This window comes from Anguilla anguilla, chromosome 2, assembly GCF_013347855.1.
Source record: "Anguilla anguilla isolate fAngAng1 chromosome 2, fAngAng1.pri, whole genome shotgun sequence".
Taxonomy (NCBI): domain Eukaryota; kingdom Metazoa; phylum Chordata; class Actinopteri; order Anguilliformes; family Anguillidae; genus Anguilla; species Anguilla anguilla.
The window spans coordinates 48477526-48499650 of NC_049202.1; the positions used below are offsets into that span (position 1 = coordinate 48477526).

General features: G+C 43.1%; 2 protein-coding genes across 12 annotated transcripts in view; one reads left to right on the plus strand and one right to left on the minus strand.

Moving 5' to 3' along the window:
* LOC118220891 (trinucleotide repeat-containing gene 6A protein-like) overlaps window positions 1–11438 on the minus strand; it is a 100377-nt gene extending 88939 nt beyond the window's left edge. For 2 of the 7 annotated variants that reach the window (XM_035405322.1, XM_035405309.1), the window contains exons 1-2: window positions 11279–11438; window positions 8835–8937 (exon numbers count right to left, since the gene is read on the minus strand). The gene's annotated coding sequence lies outside the window, so the exon portion shown is untranslated. Of the gene's footprint in view, window positions 1–4950; window positions 5058–8834; window positions 8938–11278 lie in introns of those variants that run through there. The other 5 variants (XM_035405323.1, XM_035405314.1, XM_035405313.1 and 2 more) reach the window with 4 other exon arrangements.
* A 2458-nt stretch (window positions 11439–13896) lies between these two features.
* The window catches only part of LOC118217201 (probable helicase with zinc finger domain), a 33383-nt gene continuing 25154 nt past the window's right edge, over window positions 13897–22125 (plus strand). For all 5 annotated transcript variants that reach the window (XM_035399035.1, XM_035399040.1, XM_035399047.1 and 2 more), the window contains exons 1-13: window positions 13897–13956; window positions 14594–14812; window positions 14954–14990; window positions 15304–15428; window positions 15647–15706; window positions 16466–16511; window positions 16769–16850; window positions 17161–17359; window positions 17477–17584; window positions 18075–18375; window positions 18789–19056; window positions 19466–19802; window positions 20821–20951. In XM_035399035.1, coding sequence (XP_035254926.1) covers window positions 14603–14812; window positions 14954–14990; window positions 15304–15428; window positions 15647–15706; window positions 16466–16511; window positions 16769–16850; window positions 17161–17359; window positions 17477–17584; window positions 18075–18375; window positions 18789–19056; window positions 19466–19802; window positions 20821–20951 — 1904 coding nt within the window. In that variant the 5' untranslated portion in view covers window positions 13897–13956; window positions 14594–14602. The remainder of the gene's footprint in view (window positions 13957–14593; window positions 14813–14953; window positions 14991–15303; window positions 15429–15646; window positions 15707–16465; window positions 16512–16768; window positions 16851–17160; window positions 17360–17476; window positions 17585–18074; window positions 18376–18788; window positions 19057–19465; window positions 19803–20820; window positions 20952–22125) is intronic.

Below are 22125 nucleotides of genomic sequence, written 5' to 3' on the forward strand. Positions count from 1 at the left end.
CACAACAGTAAAATGACTTGGTATGAACTGATGCTCAAGCAGAAAAAAAAAATTGTGCATGATTCCATCATTAATTCACAATGGCATGGCTTAATTAAACTAAACTGAGCTATTTCCTTTAGAAGGGTAAGCCTTTCAGGAGGGTAGCTGCCGCTAGTATATATTGCAGGCAACTTTCTCCTTGGTTATTATTCTGTCTTCACAGATGTTGACCCACATATGAACTTTATTTTTAGGCCACCTAACAATATACCCTCCAGACAAAACAATAACATGGCTTGTTGTTTATCGGTCTCTTTGATATGGAACTCCACCAGATGATGCCAAATTAGTTTGGGAGGAGATAACTAATGCAGTTAATGTATGTTGCTTGCATATACAGTACTGGCACAAATTATGGAAACAATGTTCAGTTAAGTTTTTCTGTTGTTGTTTCTAGGAGCCATTTTCATCCGTGAAATTTATTCAAAACAGTTATCATCTTGGCCACGATTGGTAATGACGTTCAGTGATCATCAGTAATTTGAAATAAATTATACAAATCAAAAACATCTTTCTTTCTTTGCATTAATATGATCATTTTATGTAGAAAAATACTCAACAAAGAATACATGCTCAAGCAAGACTGTAAAATTTCTAACAGTAAGATACATTAGACTGCTCAGTTATGTTGGTATGAACTAGGCTAATACTAACTAAACTAATACAGGAAGGTGTAAGGATTATTACATGTTAAACACGAAGGGTCATTCTTTCTTCATTTTTGTTTTATGATGATATTACATTTATTATATATTACATTTATTATGCCAAAAAGAGAAATTGTTGTGAAATACTACATTAATCTTCAAACTTTGTTTATAAATGCAGTCTATCAATAATTTGTGCCAGTATTGGAGCTATAATTTAAACTACAGTCACTTAATTTAAATGAAGATTTTTCAGGTTGTGTTTATGGTTATTCTTCTCGTTACAGATGGTTGTAAAACAAAAATTTAAATGCATTACCACAGGGACCACACTGTTGTATAAAAACAGTCACAAACAATTAAAATCAGGAATAAATGCATGAATACAAATTATTAAAAAAAACTTTTCCTGCTAGTGGGAAAAAGTCAAATTGTACAGCAAATTATCCATGAAAATGGATGAAATTATAAATAATCCATGAAACCCACTGATTGGCTTTTGAATAGGCTATGATCATGCCTGGACCGCAATGGAAAGCCCTGAAATTAGCAGTTGGCCCTACTATGGACTGCAACTTGCACCGTAGACGTGCTTTGAGCAGATGGGAAGTGAGACTGACACCAGAATTGCAATGAGTTGCACTAAAATTGCAGTGCGCTGCTCATTCTTGCCTGATACAACCTCAGCAGCAGCTCTCTTCTATGGGGTATTATTGTCTCAATAAGAAATAAATTAAACTGATCCACAAATAAATGTAACTGATCCACAAATAAACGCAGCCAATTCACAAATATGTGCAACTGATCCACAAATAAATGCAGCAGATTCACAAATAAATGCCGGTGATCCACAAAAAATGCAGCTGATTCACAGATAAATGCAACCGATTCACGAATAAATGTAGCTGATCCACAAATAGCCTAAATACAGCTGGTTTGTGCATCGCCCATGGCTTGCTTTTATTTCTGGATTTTTGAGACAATCTGAGCAGCAGGGTTTATTAAAAACACAAATAGGTTTCTTTTTCACAAATAGTCCAGCCAATCAGATTTTAAGACATCCTTTTGCTAATGCCCACATTACTTCGAGCAAGCACAGCACATGTACAGTTCAGAATTGTATTGTGGAACGACAAGACAACTGCTCGGTTGAGAAGATTAATGTAATGCCTATGTCTTTGATCAACAAATGAAGCATTCATGAACCAAAGTGAAACCACATCATCTTATATTTTTACTATCCTATTAGTTTTGTAGAAGGGCTGACGAAAAACGCCAAAACATATTCTCAACATGGCTGCCAGTAAAGACTTGCAACCCAACTTATTTTTAACTAGGTAGCTTTCTTACTGTAGGCCCTGCACAGTAATTTACAAGCATAATAGGCTTGTGTCACTATAGTGCAGAAAGCAACAATAGGTAGAAAACCACAGCTTTGCAAACACTAATGTTAGCTAGTTAACTGCTGCTGGCTAAGTATGTAAGCAATATGTTATTTGCGGTACTTCACTGTGGGACGTAACTCCAGCTAGGATTGTATTCAATAATTGTGCTAATTAGCACACTAACTAGCTAGATAACTAGTTAAATATAAGAAGTTGTGATGAGCAAAATGACGGCAGGGTGGTCTGAAAGAGGAATGCTAAGCAGAGACAGTAGGTTTCTAAGCAGAAAAGAATCAGAGGAACATGTTGTCACTTGTCAATGCTGACAGCATCATTTACAAATGTTATTAAATTATCATTATTCAGCTTTTATCAGTTTTCTTCACTTGCGCTTCCCAGTTAAGATTAATTTTCATGCAGCATCTATGCCCACTCTTCCACAAAGCCTTGCAAGCTGACGCAGAGCCACCTCAAAATTACATTTAATTACCAAACCCTGTAATTTAGACAAATTAAGCACCCACTTAGAAATACAACATTTATTGAAGATACCCTAATTGCAGTGGCCAAACAGAGTAAAATGAATTCCTTTTTTGAATTAGTCTGCATGCAGAATAAATCCTGCATTAACTAGGAAAGGTGTCCTTGAAATTTCACAGATTTGCCAAGACCTGGTCTTGCTTAATGTGTGCATTCAATCTGTGCTTCATGGAGAAATACGTGTATAGCATAATAGTTCATAATTGTTAGTGATTTTTTAAATTTTGCCTTCAATATCCAATTTACACATGGTCATCAATAGCAATGTGGAATAGGAGGTAAATTAATAGGTTTTTGGATTGAAATCCAATTTTACATCTACTGAAAATCACTCATTCATTTTGGCATGGCAAATGTTGAAAATCTGCTTCAAGTTATATGCACAACCAAACTACTTTCTGTGTCCCAAAATGGTGGCAACAGGCACCAAGAAAGAATTCTCTCATGTAGTTGCACATTTTACAGCTCTGAAGGACCAGACAATTGGATGTGTGCATTATTGGCTGCTGGCAGGACAGACATATGGAGCCATGTCGCTGTCATTTGGCCCAGTCTCAACCATACGGTGCTGGGCCTGGGGAAGTGGGATAAAGCTGTTTACACACAGGCAGGTTAATTACCGCCATGGCCTTTGATCATGCGCACAACCCCTTTCTCCTCACTAGGGGAGCTGTTGAACACTGATAGATAGTGGTAACCAACCCTGTTCCGGGAGATCTACCATCCTGTAGGTTTTCATTTCAACCCTAACTTGGCACATCCTACTCTATTAATTAGCAGCTCAATAAGATCTCTAGCTGTTGAATTGGGTGTGCTTTCTTAGGGTTGGAATGAAAACCTACAGGAGAGTAGAAAACCAGGAGCAGGGTTGGTTACCACTGTTCTACAACATGTAGGCTGAAAGGGGCTCTCATCTCATTAACTAAGCAAAATTAGACTGTCTCATGATTTTTTTCCATGTTATCTCTCAAGTATACTGTCATTGCATGTACTATTAACAAGTTTATGTACATCTGAAACTAGAGCAAACTACATTATATATTTACAAAATTGTGACTACATTGTCCAAGCTGTACTCTCAGCAAATTACTGGCAATACACAAAGAAAACCACATCATGGAATTTTTTCAATCTACGATGACACAAAAACAGACGAACAATCTCAAAAGACTGGGAAAATAACACCTTACTCCTCAAGAGAACCACCAGAAATATAGGCGGAATAAACAAACACACCGGAAGAAATAGCACAAGAAGCTTAGCAAGGTATGGCTTTGCAGCGAACAATATGCTCCCAGTCTCTATCGACTCTCCTCACAATGGCCAATCTGCAGAGCCCAGGGCAGGCATTGTTTCAGCTGTGGTCTCAGCCTCCATGACTAGACACCGTTTGTGAGAACTCTTTCCTCAAGGAGACGAGCTTGGATATGTGCCAGCCGTTAAACAACAGAGGTTCTGGGTCTGAGCTGCGAAATCAGGAGCTCCTGTTAGGGAACCGCGGGATCCGAGCCTCGCTTTTGGCACCGGTACACTCGAGGGAAACCCGTCCGATGAGAGCATTTTTGGTTATCAGCTCAGCTGGGAGCAGAACAGACCCCTGGAAACCCTTTCGACACATTTGTGACACAAACACACACACACAAACAAGTAAAAAGGGAAAAAAGACTGATGTAAACAAAACAAATCAGCCCTCTCATTAAGATTGCTTTAGGAAACCCAAATAGCAACAGCCACAGTTCCTCTCTACAAACCTCCCAGTCTAACTGTAACACCATCTGCCAGTGCCAAACACCCCGCCCCCCCAAAAAACAACCCGTGAAAAACACACAGACACCAATGACTGCATGCTGGCTCTTTCTACTTCCACAGAACCTACAGTACTATGAAATGATCACATTTAAACACATTCAGACCAGCCATGTCTGTCTGAATAACCCACATTTCAGGAGAAAAACAAGATGACATATACACAACAAACGCATTTACGCACGTACAAGCCTGAGAAAGCGGAACTATCCAATGGCTATCCCTTCACCAATCAACAATCAGCAAGCATGACAAACAATTGTTTGCAGCTGTCATTAGCTGAAAACAAGGCAAATCTGCATATGCTTAATCTTAATTAGAGGGACTTGGCACAGTGCCTCTGCGGCAGTACCAAGCAACGTTCTCACAAAAGGAGACGAAGCTCAGACTGGGAGGAAGACAAAACAAAGATTCTCCAGCAGGCTGCAAACGAAGGGTGACAAAAGGGTAAGGCAAAAAAGGGAGTAACACACTGACGAACAAATAAATAACACCAGTTAAGGGCAGAAACGACGCCAAGATTTCCTTACGGCGGTGTCCATTCCCACTGGCTCTCCCTTTGTGCCGCATCCCAGCCCCAGCAGCCTCCTCAGACAGCCGCCTGGGCCAGACGCAATGCCGCAGCACTGGAACTCACACACATTACTGGCACAGGATTCTCTTTAATTCAACGCTGTCGTAGCTATTTGCAAAACAAAAAGGCATCCGACACTCACTAATCGCCTCTGATTTGCGTTTCTACCGCGCGGGCATTGATCGTCGTCTCATTTCCGTTCGGAAGGACGAAAGAGAACAAAAAAGGAGGGAAAAACTGGAATGAACGAACTGACAGTTTTGTCTTTTTTCCTTCTCAGATATTATTTTGTTTTTTGGGACCACGGTTCAGAAAGAAGGAACCTTTCAACTACACAAGGAAGCAGAGACAGATCACAGATTCTGCAATAAATTATGTGCAACCTGCATGCTGCAGAAGTGTTCACTGTTGCCCAGACAAGTCTGACGTCATTCAGACGCTGCAACTTCGCGAGGCGACATGCACCTTTCATTACAAGTTTGCTGTGGAAAAAACAACAACAACTGTAACCATAAGCAACAGCAGTCAAAAAATCTGGAGGGCGAAAATCAACGAGGAGAAAAATCACCCCACCCAAACCTTTGTCTTCAGACAGGTGAAGGTGGAGGACAGACAGTATGGGAAAGGCGCTAAGGCGAGGGAAGCTCGGCTTTCCCTGTTTGCCTGTTGCTCCCGGGCTGTCAAGGGGTACCCCTGACCCAACGAGACATGGCATGGTAACCAAAGAGAGCGGCGAACAAAACACCCAAACAAAAACAAAAAAGGAGCGACGGCAAAAGTGTTGGAAGCCTGCCACCCCTTCACCATCACGAGCCAACACTTGGACAGCCTTCAAGGACTAGCACAAGCTGCACAGCATCTGTACCCATTGGCATGCGGGCATGTTCGCCTTTTTTTCTCTCCCTCCTCTATTTCCCCCCCCCTCTCCCGCTCGGCTATAGCCCTAACTTGTGTAAACTGAACAACAATTACCCCCGAAACTAAAAGAGGCGTAAGCGGGGCGATTTTTCGCCGTGTTTTTCAGTAAGAGTGGAAGGGTGCGGATTTCTCCTTACCTGGCATGTAGCAGAGAGGAATGCCAGAGTGGAACGAGTGGCGGCAGCCTTTAGCAGACCAGCACACTCAGCACACACAGGGAGAGAGGAACCAGACATGGCGGCAGGGGGAGATTGGAGGTGAATTAAAATGTCGGCGTTCAGACTGGGGTAAAGACAGCCCCCTCTCTGTTAGGACAAGTCTCCAACTGAAACGGCAAAGAGTCCGAAACTTCAGATCTGTACCAGCCCCAATCGCCGCTACCATCCACCCCTCCCATCAAAACTGGGCACAACCTTCACAGACTCGGCTTTATTTGAGCTTTTTGTTTCAATAAGCAGAACACAACGCTTTTTCTTTCTTCTTTTTTTTGAAGATTTGATTCATTCAAAAATATTTTTGTGTAATCACTTATCTGCCATTTGTACACATTTTCATTTTTTATATTCTTTTTTTTCTGAAATATTATCAATTTGTGTTGGTGCAGTAGTATAAAATAACCATATTTATGCTTACAATGCCTACAACCGTACAATGCTTACATGTTAAAAAAAATTATTGCTGCAATATTCTGATGCTGACATAAAATCACAGTAAGCTTCCAAAACATTCGAGTTGCACCAAATTAATTTGGCTGGGCTGTCTGTTCATGTTGAAGTGGAGTAAACACCCTTTATCACGCTACAACTGCTACTCAAATTTGCAGAAATAAGGCAGGAACTTTCGTCCTAGTTTAAACCCAAAGCAAAACGAAAATCTCTAAAGCAAACAGCAGGTTAAAAGTATTATTTTGATGAGGCTGCAGCTCATCAAAGACAAATAGCATTCGAAGGCATATGCCTGGGAGGGCTCTGCACACAGCAGAGAGCCCATGGCAATAAAAATCCATTCACGCCAAACAGTCAGTGCACTGTTAAATACCACTTAAATACTTCAGCACCTTCATATCAATGGCAGAAAGTAGCAACTGCAGCAACTATATCATCAAGTGATTAATACTGGAGAGTGAGCCCCTCAGTGCGAGGGTCTCTTCACAGACTGCTGAAAGGAACAATAAGGGGTTACAAAGCCATGAGTGAGTAATGTGTGGAGCCCGACATTGGTAATGGAAACGTCTAAACATGTGCAATTGTGTAATTAAACAGCAGCGGCATAAATTAACGAGACTGGGAACTACTCGCACAATGGCACAGAAAATGATGACAACCAAACAATAACACAGGACTGCTGGAATTTAATTAATTTGACGATTAGAAACAGCACTATTATTCTCAATTTGGTTGTTTTGTGATAAGCACGCTCCTTTGTAGGTGGTACACTCAACACTGAAGGATGATATTAGCCATGTCAACTATATTTTATATGACACATTTGCTAAATTAAAACATTAACTGGGAGTCTGGTTTAATGTAGTTATTGCCAGTGATTGTGCAATGTTTAACAGCTAATTTATTGGCATAAAAACCAATAAAACCATTTTGGTTCTATAAAATCCAATCAATAATTACAGTAAGTGTACGCTAGGCATAAAAATGCTCTTCCCATCCATGTGATCAACTCTATATACCGCAATCTGTTCTTGATTCCCTTTAATAAAAGCATTCTGATCTGTAAATCTGATACAATATTATTATCAGAGAAAACAGTTAATAATGTAAGGCAATGTGTGAAGGAGCGGCCCTTCACTAGCCTGTTAATTATTTAATTGATTGTATTTATTGTTTAATTGATTTTATTTAATTGTTTAATTGAATGTAATTTGTTAATTTGAGGCGATTGAAACCAGGTGCAATTGACTGGCTCAAGCTATTTAAGGACTGTCAGTAGGGGCAGAGGGGGAGGTGAGCCACAATGATCATTTGTACCGCTGGTGTTTTTAAAAATAAATTATCTTGGTTTACGCTGTTGTTTTTAAGCCTTTTTACACAATGAAAAGAACATGATGCATGAATCAGTGATTCAAACCCATAATTTGGGAAAAGGTGATAAATGGTTGTTTCATTAACTTTGGAGGTTTTGTGAACAACACTAGCATAATATCAACTTCTGTACAAGCCTGAATGTGTGAGACTGCTTCTCTGTCAACTTTGTTTAATTGGGGTGACTTCCTGTGCATTTTCATCAGCACTAAGTACAACCGACATATTCTGGATATACGGTCACCTCCAAAATTATCTGGACCCTTGGGGGAAAAAAAGACTGTATAAAATAAACATAAATAACAAGCTATGTTTTATGATCATACATATGGGAAAACTACATATGTTCAATTTATTATCCAAAAATAGAGGTGTCAAAATTATTGAAATCCCTTTTTCAGTGCTTACGCACCCTCTGCAAGGATGATACAACTCTGTTGTCTGCTATAATGATTTATGAGATTTGTGGGGGATATCTTTGACCATTCCTACAAACAGAATCTTTTAGGAACCTTCAAAGCCTTAATTCTATAAAAACAATTAATACTCTAAAATCTAAATACAAACTTTTTATCCAGTTTAAATTTTGAGACTGAGGTGGCCATTACAAAACAGTAATTTTGGAGTACTTTTCAGCCAAATGTTTCTTGGCTGATTTTGAGGTATGCTTTGGATCAGTATTTTGCTGAAAGATGCATTTCTGGAAGGGGAAAATTATGACAAATGATAGCTTTTTTGCTGAAACAAATTAATTATGTTATATGATGTTCATAAGATGTGACCTGCATTATATCATCTAGCTTATTACACATCTAAATAAGACACAATGACATATTCTATTAAAATGAATTCCTGTAATTCCGAATGTCGGAGTCTTACTATGTACCCAGCAGGAAAGAGATAAGATCTCCAGTAGTTCTCAGGCTGCTGACCAGCTGTTCCTACAATTCAGCAGCTTTCCAAGGGAATCTTTCTTGACAGGAACTCAGCTGGGAGGCCATGCAGATGCAATGCACCAGCCGTGCATCGAAACCAACAAGAAAAAACAACATAAAAGTGAGTTGAAGTTCCACCTGCACCATCAGTCATATCTGATACTGAGTCAACACAATGGGACATGAAAAAAAGTGTTTTGCCTTGAACCACATTTGTGTTATATCTGCAACACCCCTTAATGTCCCCAAAGTTACAGGGAGCTTGTATTAGTACATGTGGATGAAACCAAGAACATATCTTAAAATTAAAACTTGGCTGCAAACAGCCACCTCTGCACATCGGCTACAAGTCCTAGCATTGGTGCAGACAGGCTCTCTGCAGAGCGTGGAACCATCAGAAATGAAAAACATCACACTTAGAGTGATTACTGTTTATGACACACGGAACGGGAGGGTAAGAAGGTAGATAGCGGTCTAATCCTTAGAAAGGAATACAACCATTTTTTATGACAGAATGCAATTTGTCATAAATGGAAATTAAATCAAGCACGATTAATACAATTTGATAGGGCATTATACAAGTGGAAGACCAAGTAACATATCTCACGCACCTCTGTGTCCTATTTTACTGTAACAAGTATGCGTTAACATCATACTTACTTAAAAACATTTTAAATACATTATTTATGTGGCTTATCAAGGAATAAACGGTAAACCTGCTTCATTCAGATTAGCAATGGAACCCACGTTGGTTAAAGGAAGTTATCCAAGGGTAGGATTGAAATGAAATGATAAATGATATGGGGAGATTAAGAGGAACATATTTATAACAATTTTATTAATACAGCAGAACGGACCAACATGTACGTATTTCCAATTTTCCTAAAATTGGTAGGCTTAATCTGAACCTCAACCGCAATGTCAATATTCTATTTAGCTACAAAATAAATGTGAATTAAGTTATTATAACATTTACATTTTTAAAAACATAAATTCTATCGATGACTTCACAATTAAAGACAGACAGACATGCTTAATTAAACAATACACGATCACAAAACGAGTGCGTGTCTTGCGTGCAAGTACACTGCCATCTGCAGGGAATAATCGCAATCGTCTGCAATATTCCTCTCGTGGTAGTTTCAGAGAGAGACACTGCATCAGGCATGCGGAACTCCCGGCTTGGAGGGCTGATCTGCGTGCTGGTTTTTGTTCCAACCAGTTACCTAAGTTTTAGTTTTCTGGCAGCTAAACTACGCTGGTTCGCTGCAGTATTTGAACACAGTGAACTTTAGGATAGGCCACACTTGCAGTGTGCTACTATAGCTGGTGCCTATGCAAATGTCAGATCAAACCATGATTGAGCTAATTGATTAATTAAGAGCAGAAATCGGCACAGAATCCTGAAACGGATCGGCCCTTGTTGCTTGTCCTGCAACATAAATCAGAACATGATTCTAACATTCCCTTTAACTCCCCTTTCGCCAATCGGTGTGATCGTGTGTTCCGTATCTTTTAAGGTTGGACATGCACGCCTATTTAGCTTGATTGAAGTCGGCTTCAGTTAGTGAGATCACGTGAACCTAATTAGGTGTGAGAGCATGACCGATTTGCAGTTGGCTAAACCTGGAATTGGCAACCATTTTCGTGAAATATCCGTCACATTTCTCACGCCATGCTTCCAATTATTAAACCCATACAGTCTGCGTGCGCCACATGATATAGCCTAGCCTATAATCTGTTGTTTAACACCTGCAACGGATAACGCATATAGTGCAATATGCAATCCTTAAACACAATAAAGTATAAATTATTTTTAAGTTTTTCACAGTTCAAAATATCATTAGCAAAATGCCTTTCCTTCTCCATCCTACGCATGCCTTTTGACTGCACTTGCATTACATTCATTGAGCAGTCACGCTTACCCATGGCTTGCAAGTGCCTACATTTGATATATAGGCTGCAAGAGCAATGATACTGGCCTGTTATGCCAAACAATAATCCCAGGCTAGAGAGTGTACATGAAACTTAATTTAATGACTGATGCAAATGAATCGAAATACTAATCCTGAATAGGTTTACATATTGCATCCATAACATGTAGGCATGCAGAAAACGGAAAGTGTGTCGACAACCGATTTCGGTAGACAACAAATTACACGGCACCGAGGGTAGGCTATTTGGTTGATCTAGCCTAGTTAGAAGTAAATATTAGGCCTACACCATGGCCATGGAGAAGTGCACCGAATCTTCAATTGTTAGCACAAGATTGGCATAGGGTACCAAAATGTAATAAGACATTTCTTGCCTAGTTTTACTTTTTTCGTATAATTTATTTCAGTCACATCTAATTATATCTCCTATTGTTCATAGAAAGCTCATATTCCAACTTTACCTTGGAAAGTGCTGTTTGGCTGTGGTATCCCTCCTGCAATGCTTGCACCAAAACAAGTCCGTTCCTCTGTCTTTGAAAACTCGTATTGTTTTTGCAATAGTGTAGTCATGCGTCTACACTACTTTGGCTCCATCTACAATTTACTGTAGGCCTGCTAGCGTCCATTCGTTATGGCTCGTTTGGCGCCAGGCAGACGGACGTCACGAGCCCAACACAATCGCATTTGACTGACAACGTAAAAAAACAGATTATTCTCACTCACAAAGCATATGATATGATTCTTTAATTTACAAATCCCATAATGCAAAAAATGTCAGTCGACCAAATTATTTATATCAATGCCAAGTTGCAGCTAAACTTTCACTAAAGCCAACTTCGTGCCGAGGATTTCCTATAGGCTATTTATGTAACAGAAGAAGATGAAGTAGCCTAGAATAAAAAGATAAAGAAGAAACACAATAATCAATTTGTGACTGTGAAGATTTATTTGAATCTGGGACATGCATAGAACGGTCGTGGGCAGAGATTTGATTGTAAATTGTGCGCACGCCGAAATCCAGGTCAATGTTGAGATTTAGAAACCTTGAAATTGTCTGAAATGTGGGTGCCTCTATATGCAAGATCCAGACCATGGATACGACCTATTGTGGCTGTTCAGCAGCATTATGGGCATGAGACACGTTTTCCTGATTTCTCAGCTGTCATGATACTGTATTTGAAGAGCACAAAGTGCCACTGGAATATGTGAATATGGGCAAAATCCCAGCAAAAATACATGCCAGTAATGTAGGTTGTGTCAACATCCATAAACACAGTACAATAATAAAAATGCAGCTCCTGAAACAGGCTAACATTCACATTTAAAAAAAGCGAATTCCTTTACAGTTGTGAAATATTAACGAATTGTAGAAATGACTATGAAAACCTAATGGTGGAAAACCTCTCGAACAGATCTGTGAGGGTTTTTTGGGTCCAGACAGATTTCTTTGCACATGTCTATGGCTGTAAAGTTGTAGCAACCTGTGCATGCTGTACTTCCACCTGCATTCTCTCCATAGCACCCAACTTGTGCTGCAAGAGCATGGGCAGCGTGGGGGACATGGGGGTCCCGACGGAACCTTATTAGCGGTGCAATAACGCGCTGACATGGAAGTGTCACGCACATGTAGAACCATGGACCGTCTCTGCAGTGCCCCTATGCCTCATGCCACCCGGCCTTGCCCCTCTGTTACTTCAAAGTTCAGAGTTTCAGTCCTCATTAGCGAGTGGAGCAGCAGGACTACAAAGTGCTGCAACACCAAGACCAGAGTCAGTGTGTCTTTTGTAATTCAGAAGTTTCTCTGATATCCATGAAGGATCTCTATGAGTATAGGCTACTCCATGGTTAATTCCCAGCTGATCATGTTAGAAAGCACGACATCAGCTGCAGATCTGAAGGGCTATACATGCAAGAAACACACTCATGATGAACACAACCCACAAAATAATTTTTTTTTAAATCACATCTGAAAAATTGTTTTATATGAGGCCTTTCAAATTTTTATCATGCTGCATTCAATTATCTATTTTGTTTATTTCCATTTTGCAATGTGTGTTTTATACAAAATTTATATACTGAAACTGAATTATTGCTGGGTTGTTCTTTTTTATTTTTATCATCTTGCTGGCACTTTTTAAACTTTTTTTTGACGATTCCATTCATTGAGATAAAAATGTGTCATCTTTTGTTTGCTTTGATGAAATTTCTTGTTTTATTCTGACATAATAAGCTTGTTTATCATGCATTTCATTTTCACGCATTTGACATGGACTCATGCCACACTTGTAGTTTCTACCAGATTTTAATCTAAATTTTGTGAATGAAAGTGATACTGAACCAAATCTTTCATATCTATGTTTCCATTTGCTACAACACTCCCCTGTCCTGTAATTGAGCTTGATTTGCAAGAAGAGCTTGCAAGCGTACTTGTAATAAATTACATTCTTTCCAAATCCCCAACTCCACCAGTAAAATTAATATTTGGCCCCAATCTGACAAATCTGATCTTTTGTCAACCCTGTGTTTTGAATGATAATATTTCAATTTACACACTATCCTTGGTGAACACTGCATATAACAAAATGTTTGGATCTCAAGATAATGAACAAGATGCTAAACTTGTGTAAATATTCTGCTGTATAAATTAACTGTGCATATGCATTCTAAAAGTATTTAGGCTCTATAAAGATGACTTGCAGCATGAATATAATACAGGATAACAGCAAGATATAAAAAAACTAAAGAGCTCAGATGATAGCAGACTGTAAGGGATTATAGGTAAGTGGTCAAACAAGTTGCATGTGCTTTTTTATGAACAGAGTTTTATGATACTAAACACAATCTACATGTTGCAACTGAAATAAGGTCATAAAACCCATTCCACATATTTAACACAACAAACTATTTGTAAAAAAAAGAAGCTATATTTCATATAAAAAAGATGGGGGAAATGTTCACAGAATTTCAACTGTTTAATTCACCATTCATCTATTCTGCCCATCGATGTTTCACCTGTCTACCCCCCTCCCACCCACTCATCTTTTCAGGTGCGTCGTTTGAGAGTGACGTCACGCCAAATGAAAGATTTGCGTTAACACGAACTGTCCTGAATTCCAAGATGGCGTTGCCCTGAGCTGAGGTGGGTTCTGCTCCTTTCGGTGTCTCTATGTGCATGCTGTAGATATATGTGTGTATCACGTTGTGGTGGTGTTCATTCACGTAAATAACTGAACTGTATTTGCCGCCGGATGCATATAAAATTATTAGTACCGTTATGCTGAGTAAAAAGAGGAAATACGTGAACTGATATCAGATGCCTGCGAATGATCCACTTGCAAACGCAGTATTTTTCCGATGGTTGGCACGCGCAACGCTGTCTCCTCCTCCAAGATGTGCGCGTGCATATGAGCATCACTCAGACACTGGAAACTTGGACCAAACTTAAGCACATCCTCCCTCATTCACCCTGTCGCACTATCTTTGGCAGCTAATACAATGCCATCCGGGAGAAATGTTGCTTATTTGGTTGTGATGCAAAGAATTCCAAAAAATAACTACTAAGCAAAACTGGTGGTACTTTCTGATTCAGTATGATTTGTTGACATGACAGGCTTCTTTGCCATGTTTATTCAACGATCATGAATGTCATTAAACATTTAATGAATTGTCAAATGAAGTTCTGAGAGGCAGGACTGATGAAATATTATTCAGGTAAGGATGGAGATACTTTTTGGCATGATTTGCACTGTTTGCCATATCTCCCTCTAATGCAACAGCGGCGAGGTATGGGTGAGAGCGAGCCTGATGTCGTATGTGCCCAAGTGTGCGAGCACCTCAGCAGGCAAGAGTACCACCTGGCTCTTTGTTGCTGTGATGAGGTACTGGCCGTGCCACCTAGTCCCACCACCTCCTCCACCGGAACCACCACCTTGCCTGAAGACCACTGTGTCCATGTGCTGGCACTGCTGTGCCGAGTCTCTGCCCATGTTCAGTTGGTAATACGCTGCCCGTTTTACCAACCCTTACTCACTCATCTCATATATTCAAGATTGTTATAGTTTGATTGGTATTTTTTACATTTTTGAAATTTCATTTAGTGACACAGCATTTTTTTAAAATATTTTTTTCCGTTGTAGAAAAAATTCACAGCAGCTGAAGAGGACAGCAAAAATGGTACGGAGAGATTGCGTTTCAAATCAGTATTGCTTGGGTGAATGTGGTACTGGAATTTATTGCTTTTCATGCAAAGCTCTTTATATGAAGTTCACATATTTCGGGAGAAATGCACGTTTCTTCCTTGCAGACTGGTTATTGCAACCCTTAGTTTCAATGTTATATGCACTAACAACCTATTCATGCATCTGAATAACAAAATCTAAAGAGTATATCCTGTATAGACTGTTTATTGCGGGATGAACTTGTATACAATTTTCACACTGCATGGGATTGTATAAGAACTGTATCTCTGTTCTTCCCCTTTGTACAGTAATGTGCCTGCAGGAGTTGCTGGGAGACGGGACTCTGAAAGATCTGCTGGTCAGTATGTTACTGGATGGCAGGCTAACAGAGATTTGCCAGGCTTTGTTCAACTGTGACAGTGAAGAATGGAAGGTAATTATGTAAATCAATGAGATGGATGAAATTGTGAACATTCAGGTTTTGATTTCAGTGTCTCTGGATACATACAGTAAATGTGCCCTCTTTCTGTGATGATGCAATTTGTCTGTAAGTAAATTTAATAATACTTCTTAGGCTCCAAGTGACTCACCACTTGCAATAGAATGTGCTGGAATTAGTTTACTTACTCAAGACTTTTTCATTTGTCACAGGAGAATGAAGGTAACATGAAGTATTTCAGGCAATTGATGCTACTTTTGACAGAATCACAGGTAAGCATGCAACCTTGTCATTTCTAAGGCAAAATACTGTCAGATCTCAAGTAGTAATGTTGCATGTCAAGTGTTTTGCAAGTGCTTCGATAAAGATGACTATAAGTAATTCAGAGAGGTTTCTTAAGTCTTAAGTCCTTTTCATTTTCTTTCCCTGTAAATTAGCTTAATGTAAATTTTGTGGTTAAGATTTTCTAATGTATATATTTGATGCTTATGGAAGTTTCAAGTACCCTAGGGTTTCTTATAAACTGGGATCATTTATAAATTTGAGTTTGCAGTCATGGTTATGGAATATGGAAAAACTAATTAAATATTAAGTAATTCCTTCATTTAGTCAGTCAGTCTGTTAGATAGCAAACATTATTGTATGATGAAATACCTGATGCATATTTTGTCTTGTACTATTTATATCTGTGTGTTTGTTTTTGTTGAGGTGCGATTTCACAACCATGACTTCCACCTTGAATAAATGGAGCAATCAGTATGTCGATAAACATAATCACAGATTGAAATGCATATTTATTTATTCTGGGAGGAGTCCTTTAATAATGATCTTGGGACATATTTTTAAGGAGCGCTGAAGGCCCAGTTTACATTCAGCCAGCTGTCATTGGCGGCGCTGTCCTGGGCCCGGCATAGAAACGTGCTTCTTTTATAACCGTGCCATCCTGATGCCTTTTCTCTGTGCTCTATTGATCAGCCTGAGCATGACCTAGCAGCTCTGGAGCCAGTTACTTATTTAGAAATCTCCTCCAGGTGTCCAGTAGTGCTGCTAGAGTTTCGGAAGAGGATGGCAGGGAAGGTTTGTGGCTTGTTTTTCCCTCCCCACCCTTCCCCACTCCTGGCTGCTTTCTGGCTGTAGTGTAGTGGGAGCGGTGCTTCTCTTGTGGCTGAAGGATGACTGACACAGTGGGGCTGTTCACTTGTTGCCTTGTGTACCGTTTGAAAATGTGTTGCAACCGCGTGAGTTTGGCAGAGCTTGTCGCCCCTTCAGAACTGGCACTCCAGCCCTGGCCAGGCCTCCCTTGTTACTCGCTTTGCACACCTTTCTCCTCTCAGGGATTCTGGTGGAGCGACGCTGGAAGCACAGAGCCCCTCCCCGAGGTGTACTGGGAATCGATGAGTATACCTTATGTCTCAGGTGCACATTCCAGTAGTGATGCTGAGCTTCTGTCAACTAATAGCAGACACAGGACAACAGTATTGGAGCTAAGTATGTACAACTGCATTCTAAATGGCATAGAATTGTTTTTCATTTAAAAAAAAAAAGAAAATATGTATTTTTAGATTAGCGCACACACCTTTCTTTGATGTATTAAACATTAGCATTTTTTTAACAGGAAATGGAAATATGCTTAGTCACTGTAGTTTTCTCGAAGGCGGCTGTAGTTCTAGAGGCGCTGTGAAATGGCTGCGTTTCGGCTGTTGAGCCGTTTGACTCCGTGTCCCAGGTTCCTTCACGGCGGCGAGTGCCCGCTGGGCGAGCTGTGCGTCTCGGCCCACTCCCACGGCGAGCTGCTGGAGTGGCGGCAGAGGCTGCTGTTCGGTCGGCTGCAGGGCCAGCGAGCTCGCCGCGCCCGCGATCCCGCGGACAGCTACGGCGAGAGCCTGGTGGAGAAGTGGATGAGGAATCCGCTCCCGCACACTGTGGTCAGGTCCCTCCCCTCTGCTCGGTGGCAACCATCCATCTTAGGAATGTTAGCGGCCCTTGATCTTTCTGCTGTAGACCGTGTTTCTGTGGGGCGTGACACGGTTTGCTGTGCGCAGGTGAGCTCCAGCATGCTGGGGGTGACTGTGGACTGCGTGCCGGACCTCCACCAGGCTATTTGCCAGAAGCACTGCTCTGTCAGCTGGACCCTGCGGCTGGACTGCAACGTGAGCACCGCACGCTTCTGTTAGGCCGGAAAAACTTACCCCACGCAAGTACGCGAACGCAAACGATAACGCCAGGCCGACGCACAGCAAACGCATGTCCCGGTTGTGCATACTCATCATGCGTTCTTATGTCCATGTGGAGATAATAAACCCGAGTCCTCAAGGGGGCGATGCAGTACAGTTGTGAAAGCAAGCTGAAAACAAGCAGAAATCCTGTTGTTACCTGCTATAGCGCCCCTCGCTGTAATGCTTGAAACTGCAGCTTGCGCTTGCGTTGCATTAAGAATTTCAGGTGACACGTTTCAGAACGCAACAACGCATGAGCCTGACTTTGCGTAGCTCGAAGTGTCTGCGATCGCGTGCTTACATAGGGTATGTTTCCGGCCATAGACCTGAACCCCGCACGTTCGTTCAGGTGAAGTGTGAAAAGCGAAGTGTGTTGAGCCGATGCTGTCTGCCTGTCTGTCCGTCTGTCTTTCCCTCTGCGCAGCCCCCTCGACCGCTGCGTCGCGTGGCCCTGCTCAGCGAGCTGCACCGCGCCCTGTTCCGCATCGCGGGCGTGGCCGTCGGCGGCTCCGACGGCGGCCCGCAGCCCCGCCCTCCGAGCCAGCCGCAGCAGGAGTGGAGCTGCGACGGCGGTGGGCGGGGCCTAGCGGCGGAGCGCGTGTACCAGGTGACCCTGCTCCTCACCGCGCACGCCTTCGGCAGCTTCCAGCAGACCGTGGTGTTTGACTTCGGCTCGGAGCCCGTGCTGCTCCAGACGGTCTCGGCCGAGTTGGCCCCGCCCACAGGTAGCCTTCTTCTTTCATCTCACACTTTAGGCCCATCGCATTGCACCTCTGAGTACTACTGATACAGGAAATTAAAGTATTATTAATAAAGGAAACAAAGTTCACACTTAATATCACAGTAACTGATATCTTTATTTGCCAATTTGTATTTCTGATGAAGAACAAAATCTCATCTTTCTCAAATCTCATGTTTGTAAAATCAAGAAAAAAAAACATTCAATTTTTGTAAGTGTTTTCAGATTTATACCTTGTAATAAAATGTGAACTACATGGAATCATCTATAAAACTTACATCCAGGAAGTTGTTTGTAATTTTATTTGAGAGTAGTCTGCGGTGAGCTGTGGCAGTGTAGAAGGCCGGTGTAATGGCGGCAGCAGTCGGGCTCTGTGGTGCTGGATGTCTCTCCTCTCAGACCTGGCGCTGGAGCCGCAGCCGCGGGGCGCGGTGTCGTCGGTGCGCTGGGACTCCGGCTGCAAGCAGGTGACGGTGGTGGGCTTCCTGCCCCGAGACGAGGCCCCGCTGGACCAGTCCCTGCTGCAGGCCTACCAGATCCCCGCCGCCGCCGACCAGCTCTTCACCCGCTCGGTCCTGGACCGGAGCCTCACCCCCCACAACTACCGCTCCCGCCTCCACGACCTGCTCTACATCGAGGAGAACGCGCAGTACATGGAGCTCAGCAGGTCTCGCGCCCGTCCCTAACGTGGCCCAGGTCACCTGCTCCTGCAGCACTCCGCCACTCTGTTCTCTGTTTAAACCCTGCTCCTGGCTCTGACCTGCTCCACATGACACTTCCGCTACCTTCAGTATTCTGAGCTCTGCTATTGGCTACTTTAGATGAAAGTGAAACAGTTTAGCACACTGAAGAGGGCAGTTGCTGAAATGTCTGCGCTCATCGTACTTCATGCATTCCTGTAATAAATCAGCAGTTTTATGTTTTCTAGAACGTAATGTCTGTGTTTCTCTCTGTTGTACACTTTTTGGGATTCAGCACCCGATGACTAACAGCACGGGGTTGAGTTGAGCGTGTTTTATTCTTTATTCATTCCTGTGAAGCCGTTGTTTCCCCGCTCTCACCCTGACTGCCCGCAGGTTGAGCCTGCAGACGTCCCTGCGCCTGGTGACCGCTCCCACGGTGCCCGGGCTCCAGGACGGCGCGGGGCCCCTGCTGCCCGGCCAGCTCTTCGCCCAGATGGGTCTGAGCGGCACCGGGGTGCGGCGGGACACGGCGGGAGGGCGGCTGGTTTGGGACACGGTGGACAGCGTCCTCGTCCTGCCCGCGCTGGGCCAGCAGGCGGGGGCGGGGGCGGGGGGCAGGGAGCGGGTGTACGAGGCCCAGGTGGAGGAGCGCCGTCCGGAGTGCATGCTGCTCAGGCTCTCAGAGGACTGCTGCCGCGACCTGAGACTGCAGCCAGACCAAGACCTGCAGGTCAGCCCCCTGTGTGCGCCTCTGCCCTGTTTCTCCAGCGCTCTCTCACTACTGCCTCTGGTACATCACACACCAGCCCCCTGTGTGCGCCTCTGCCCTGTTTCTCCAGCGCTCTCTCACTACTGCCTCTGGTACATCACTCACCAGCTCCCAGTGTGCACCTCTCCTCTCTTTCTCAAGCGCTCTCTCACTACTGCCTCTGGTACATCACTCACCAGCCCCCTGTGTGCGCCTCTGCCCTGTTCCTCCAGCACTCTCTCACTACTGCCTCTGGTACATCACACACCAGCTCCCTGTGCGCCTCTGCCCTGTTTCTCCAGTGCTCTCTCACTACTGCCTCTGGTACATCACACACCAGCTCCCTGTGCGCCTCTGCCCTGTTTCTCCAGTGCTCTCTCACTACTGCCTCTGGTACATCACACACCAGCTCCCTGTGCGCCTCTGCCCTGTTTCTCCAGTGCTCTCTCACTACTGCCTCTGGTACATCACACACCAGCTCCCTGTGCGCCTCTGCCCTGTTTTTCCAGTGCTCTCTCACTACTGCCTCTGGTACATCACACACCAGCTCCCTGTGCGCCTCTGCCCTGTTTCTCCAGTGCTCTCTCACTACTGCCTCTGGTACATCACTCACCAGCCCCCTGTGTGCACCTGTGCTCTCTTTCTCAAGTGCTGTTTCACTACTGGCTCTGGTACAATATATATCACACACCTAAAGGCATGCTAGATAGTTAAAGGTGTTTTAGATGCTTAAAGACAGAGAATACTATAGGGTATTAGGACTGGTAGAAAGACAGCCTTGCAAAACTCTTTGTTGCAGCAATGTTACCTTGTGTTTGTCCTTTTAGAAATTCTTGTTTCTCAGCATTTTTTTAGTTAGCATTTTTTAAGTCTAATGTAATTAAGTATTGGATTAGTCATTCTCAGTTTGGTTATGCTGTCTGAATTTTTATTTTCTATGCGTGATTCATTCTGACAGAAGACAAAAACCCTTAGGTCACTGCCCATTTCCCCCCACTAGGTGGAGCTGCAGTTCCAGCTGAACAGGCTGCCGCTGTGTGAGATGCACTTTGCTTTGGACTCCCTGCAGGACTGCTGCACCCTGCTCTTTCCAGAGCCCCCCTCTGCTGGAGCGCCCCCCTCTTTCTCCAGGTACCTGCAGTGGGAGTGCCTGACTGGGGCGGCGTCTCAAAAGGGACTAGTTATTGAGAGGCTGCATGATCAGAATGTACATGCGTGTGTGGCTATGATGTGTTACCACGGTGTGTCTGTGTGCAGCTCTAGTGTGTGTATTACTACGGTGTGTCTGTGTGCAGCTCTAGTGTGTGTATTACCACGGTGTGTCTGTGTGCAGCTCTAGTGTGTGTATTACCACGGTGTGTCTGTGTGCAGCTCTAGTGTGTGTATTACCACGGTGTGTCTGTGTGCAGCTCTAGTGTGTGTATTAGCACGGTGTGTCTGTGTGCAGCTCTAGTGTGTGTATTACCACGGTGTGTCTGTGTGCAGCTCTAGTGTGTGTATTACCACGGTGTGTCTGTGTGCAGCTCTAGTGTGTGTATTACCACGGTGTGTCTGTGTGCAGCTCTAGTGTGTGTGATCACTGTGTCTATTTGTGTGGGTGTCTGTCTGTATTTTGCTGAAGTGTGTTGATCGCTGTCTGTGTCTGTATATGGCTGCAGTGTGTGAACGCTGTGTCTGTGTGTCTGTACATGGCTGCAGCGTGTGATTGCTGTGTCTGTGTGTCTGTACATGGCTGCAGTGTGTGATCACTGTCTGTGTGTCTGTATATGGCTGCAGTGTGTGTGAATGCTGTGTCTGTACATGGCTGCAGTGTGTGATTTCTGTGTCTGTATATGGCTGCAGTGTGTGTGAACGCTGTGTCTGTACATGGCTGCAGTGTGTGATCAGTCTGTGTCTGTATATGGCTGCAGTGTGTGTGAACGCTGTGTCTGTACATGGCTGCAGCGTGTGATCACTGTCTGTGTGTCTGTACATGGCTGCAGTGTGCGTGATCGCTGTGTCTGTACATGGCTGCAATGTGTGATTTCTGTGTCTGTACATGGCTACAGTGTGTGATTTCTGTGTCTGTGTCTGTATATGGCTGCAGTGTGTGATTTCTGTGTCTATATGGCTGCAGTGTGTGATCGCTGTGTCTGTGTTGTATATGGCTGCAGTGTGTGATCGCTGTGTCTGTGTGTCTGTACATGGCTACAGTGTGTGATTTCTGTGTCTGTGTCTGTGTATGGCTGCAGTGTGTGTGATCACTGTGTCTGTGTGTCTGTACATGGCTGCAGTGTGTGTGATCACTGTGTCTGTGTGTCTGTAC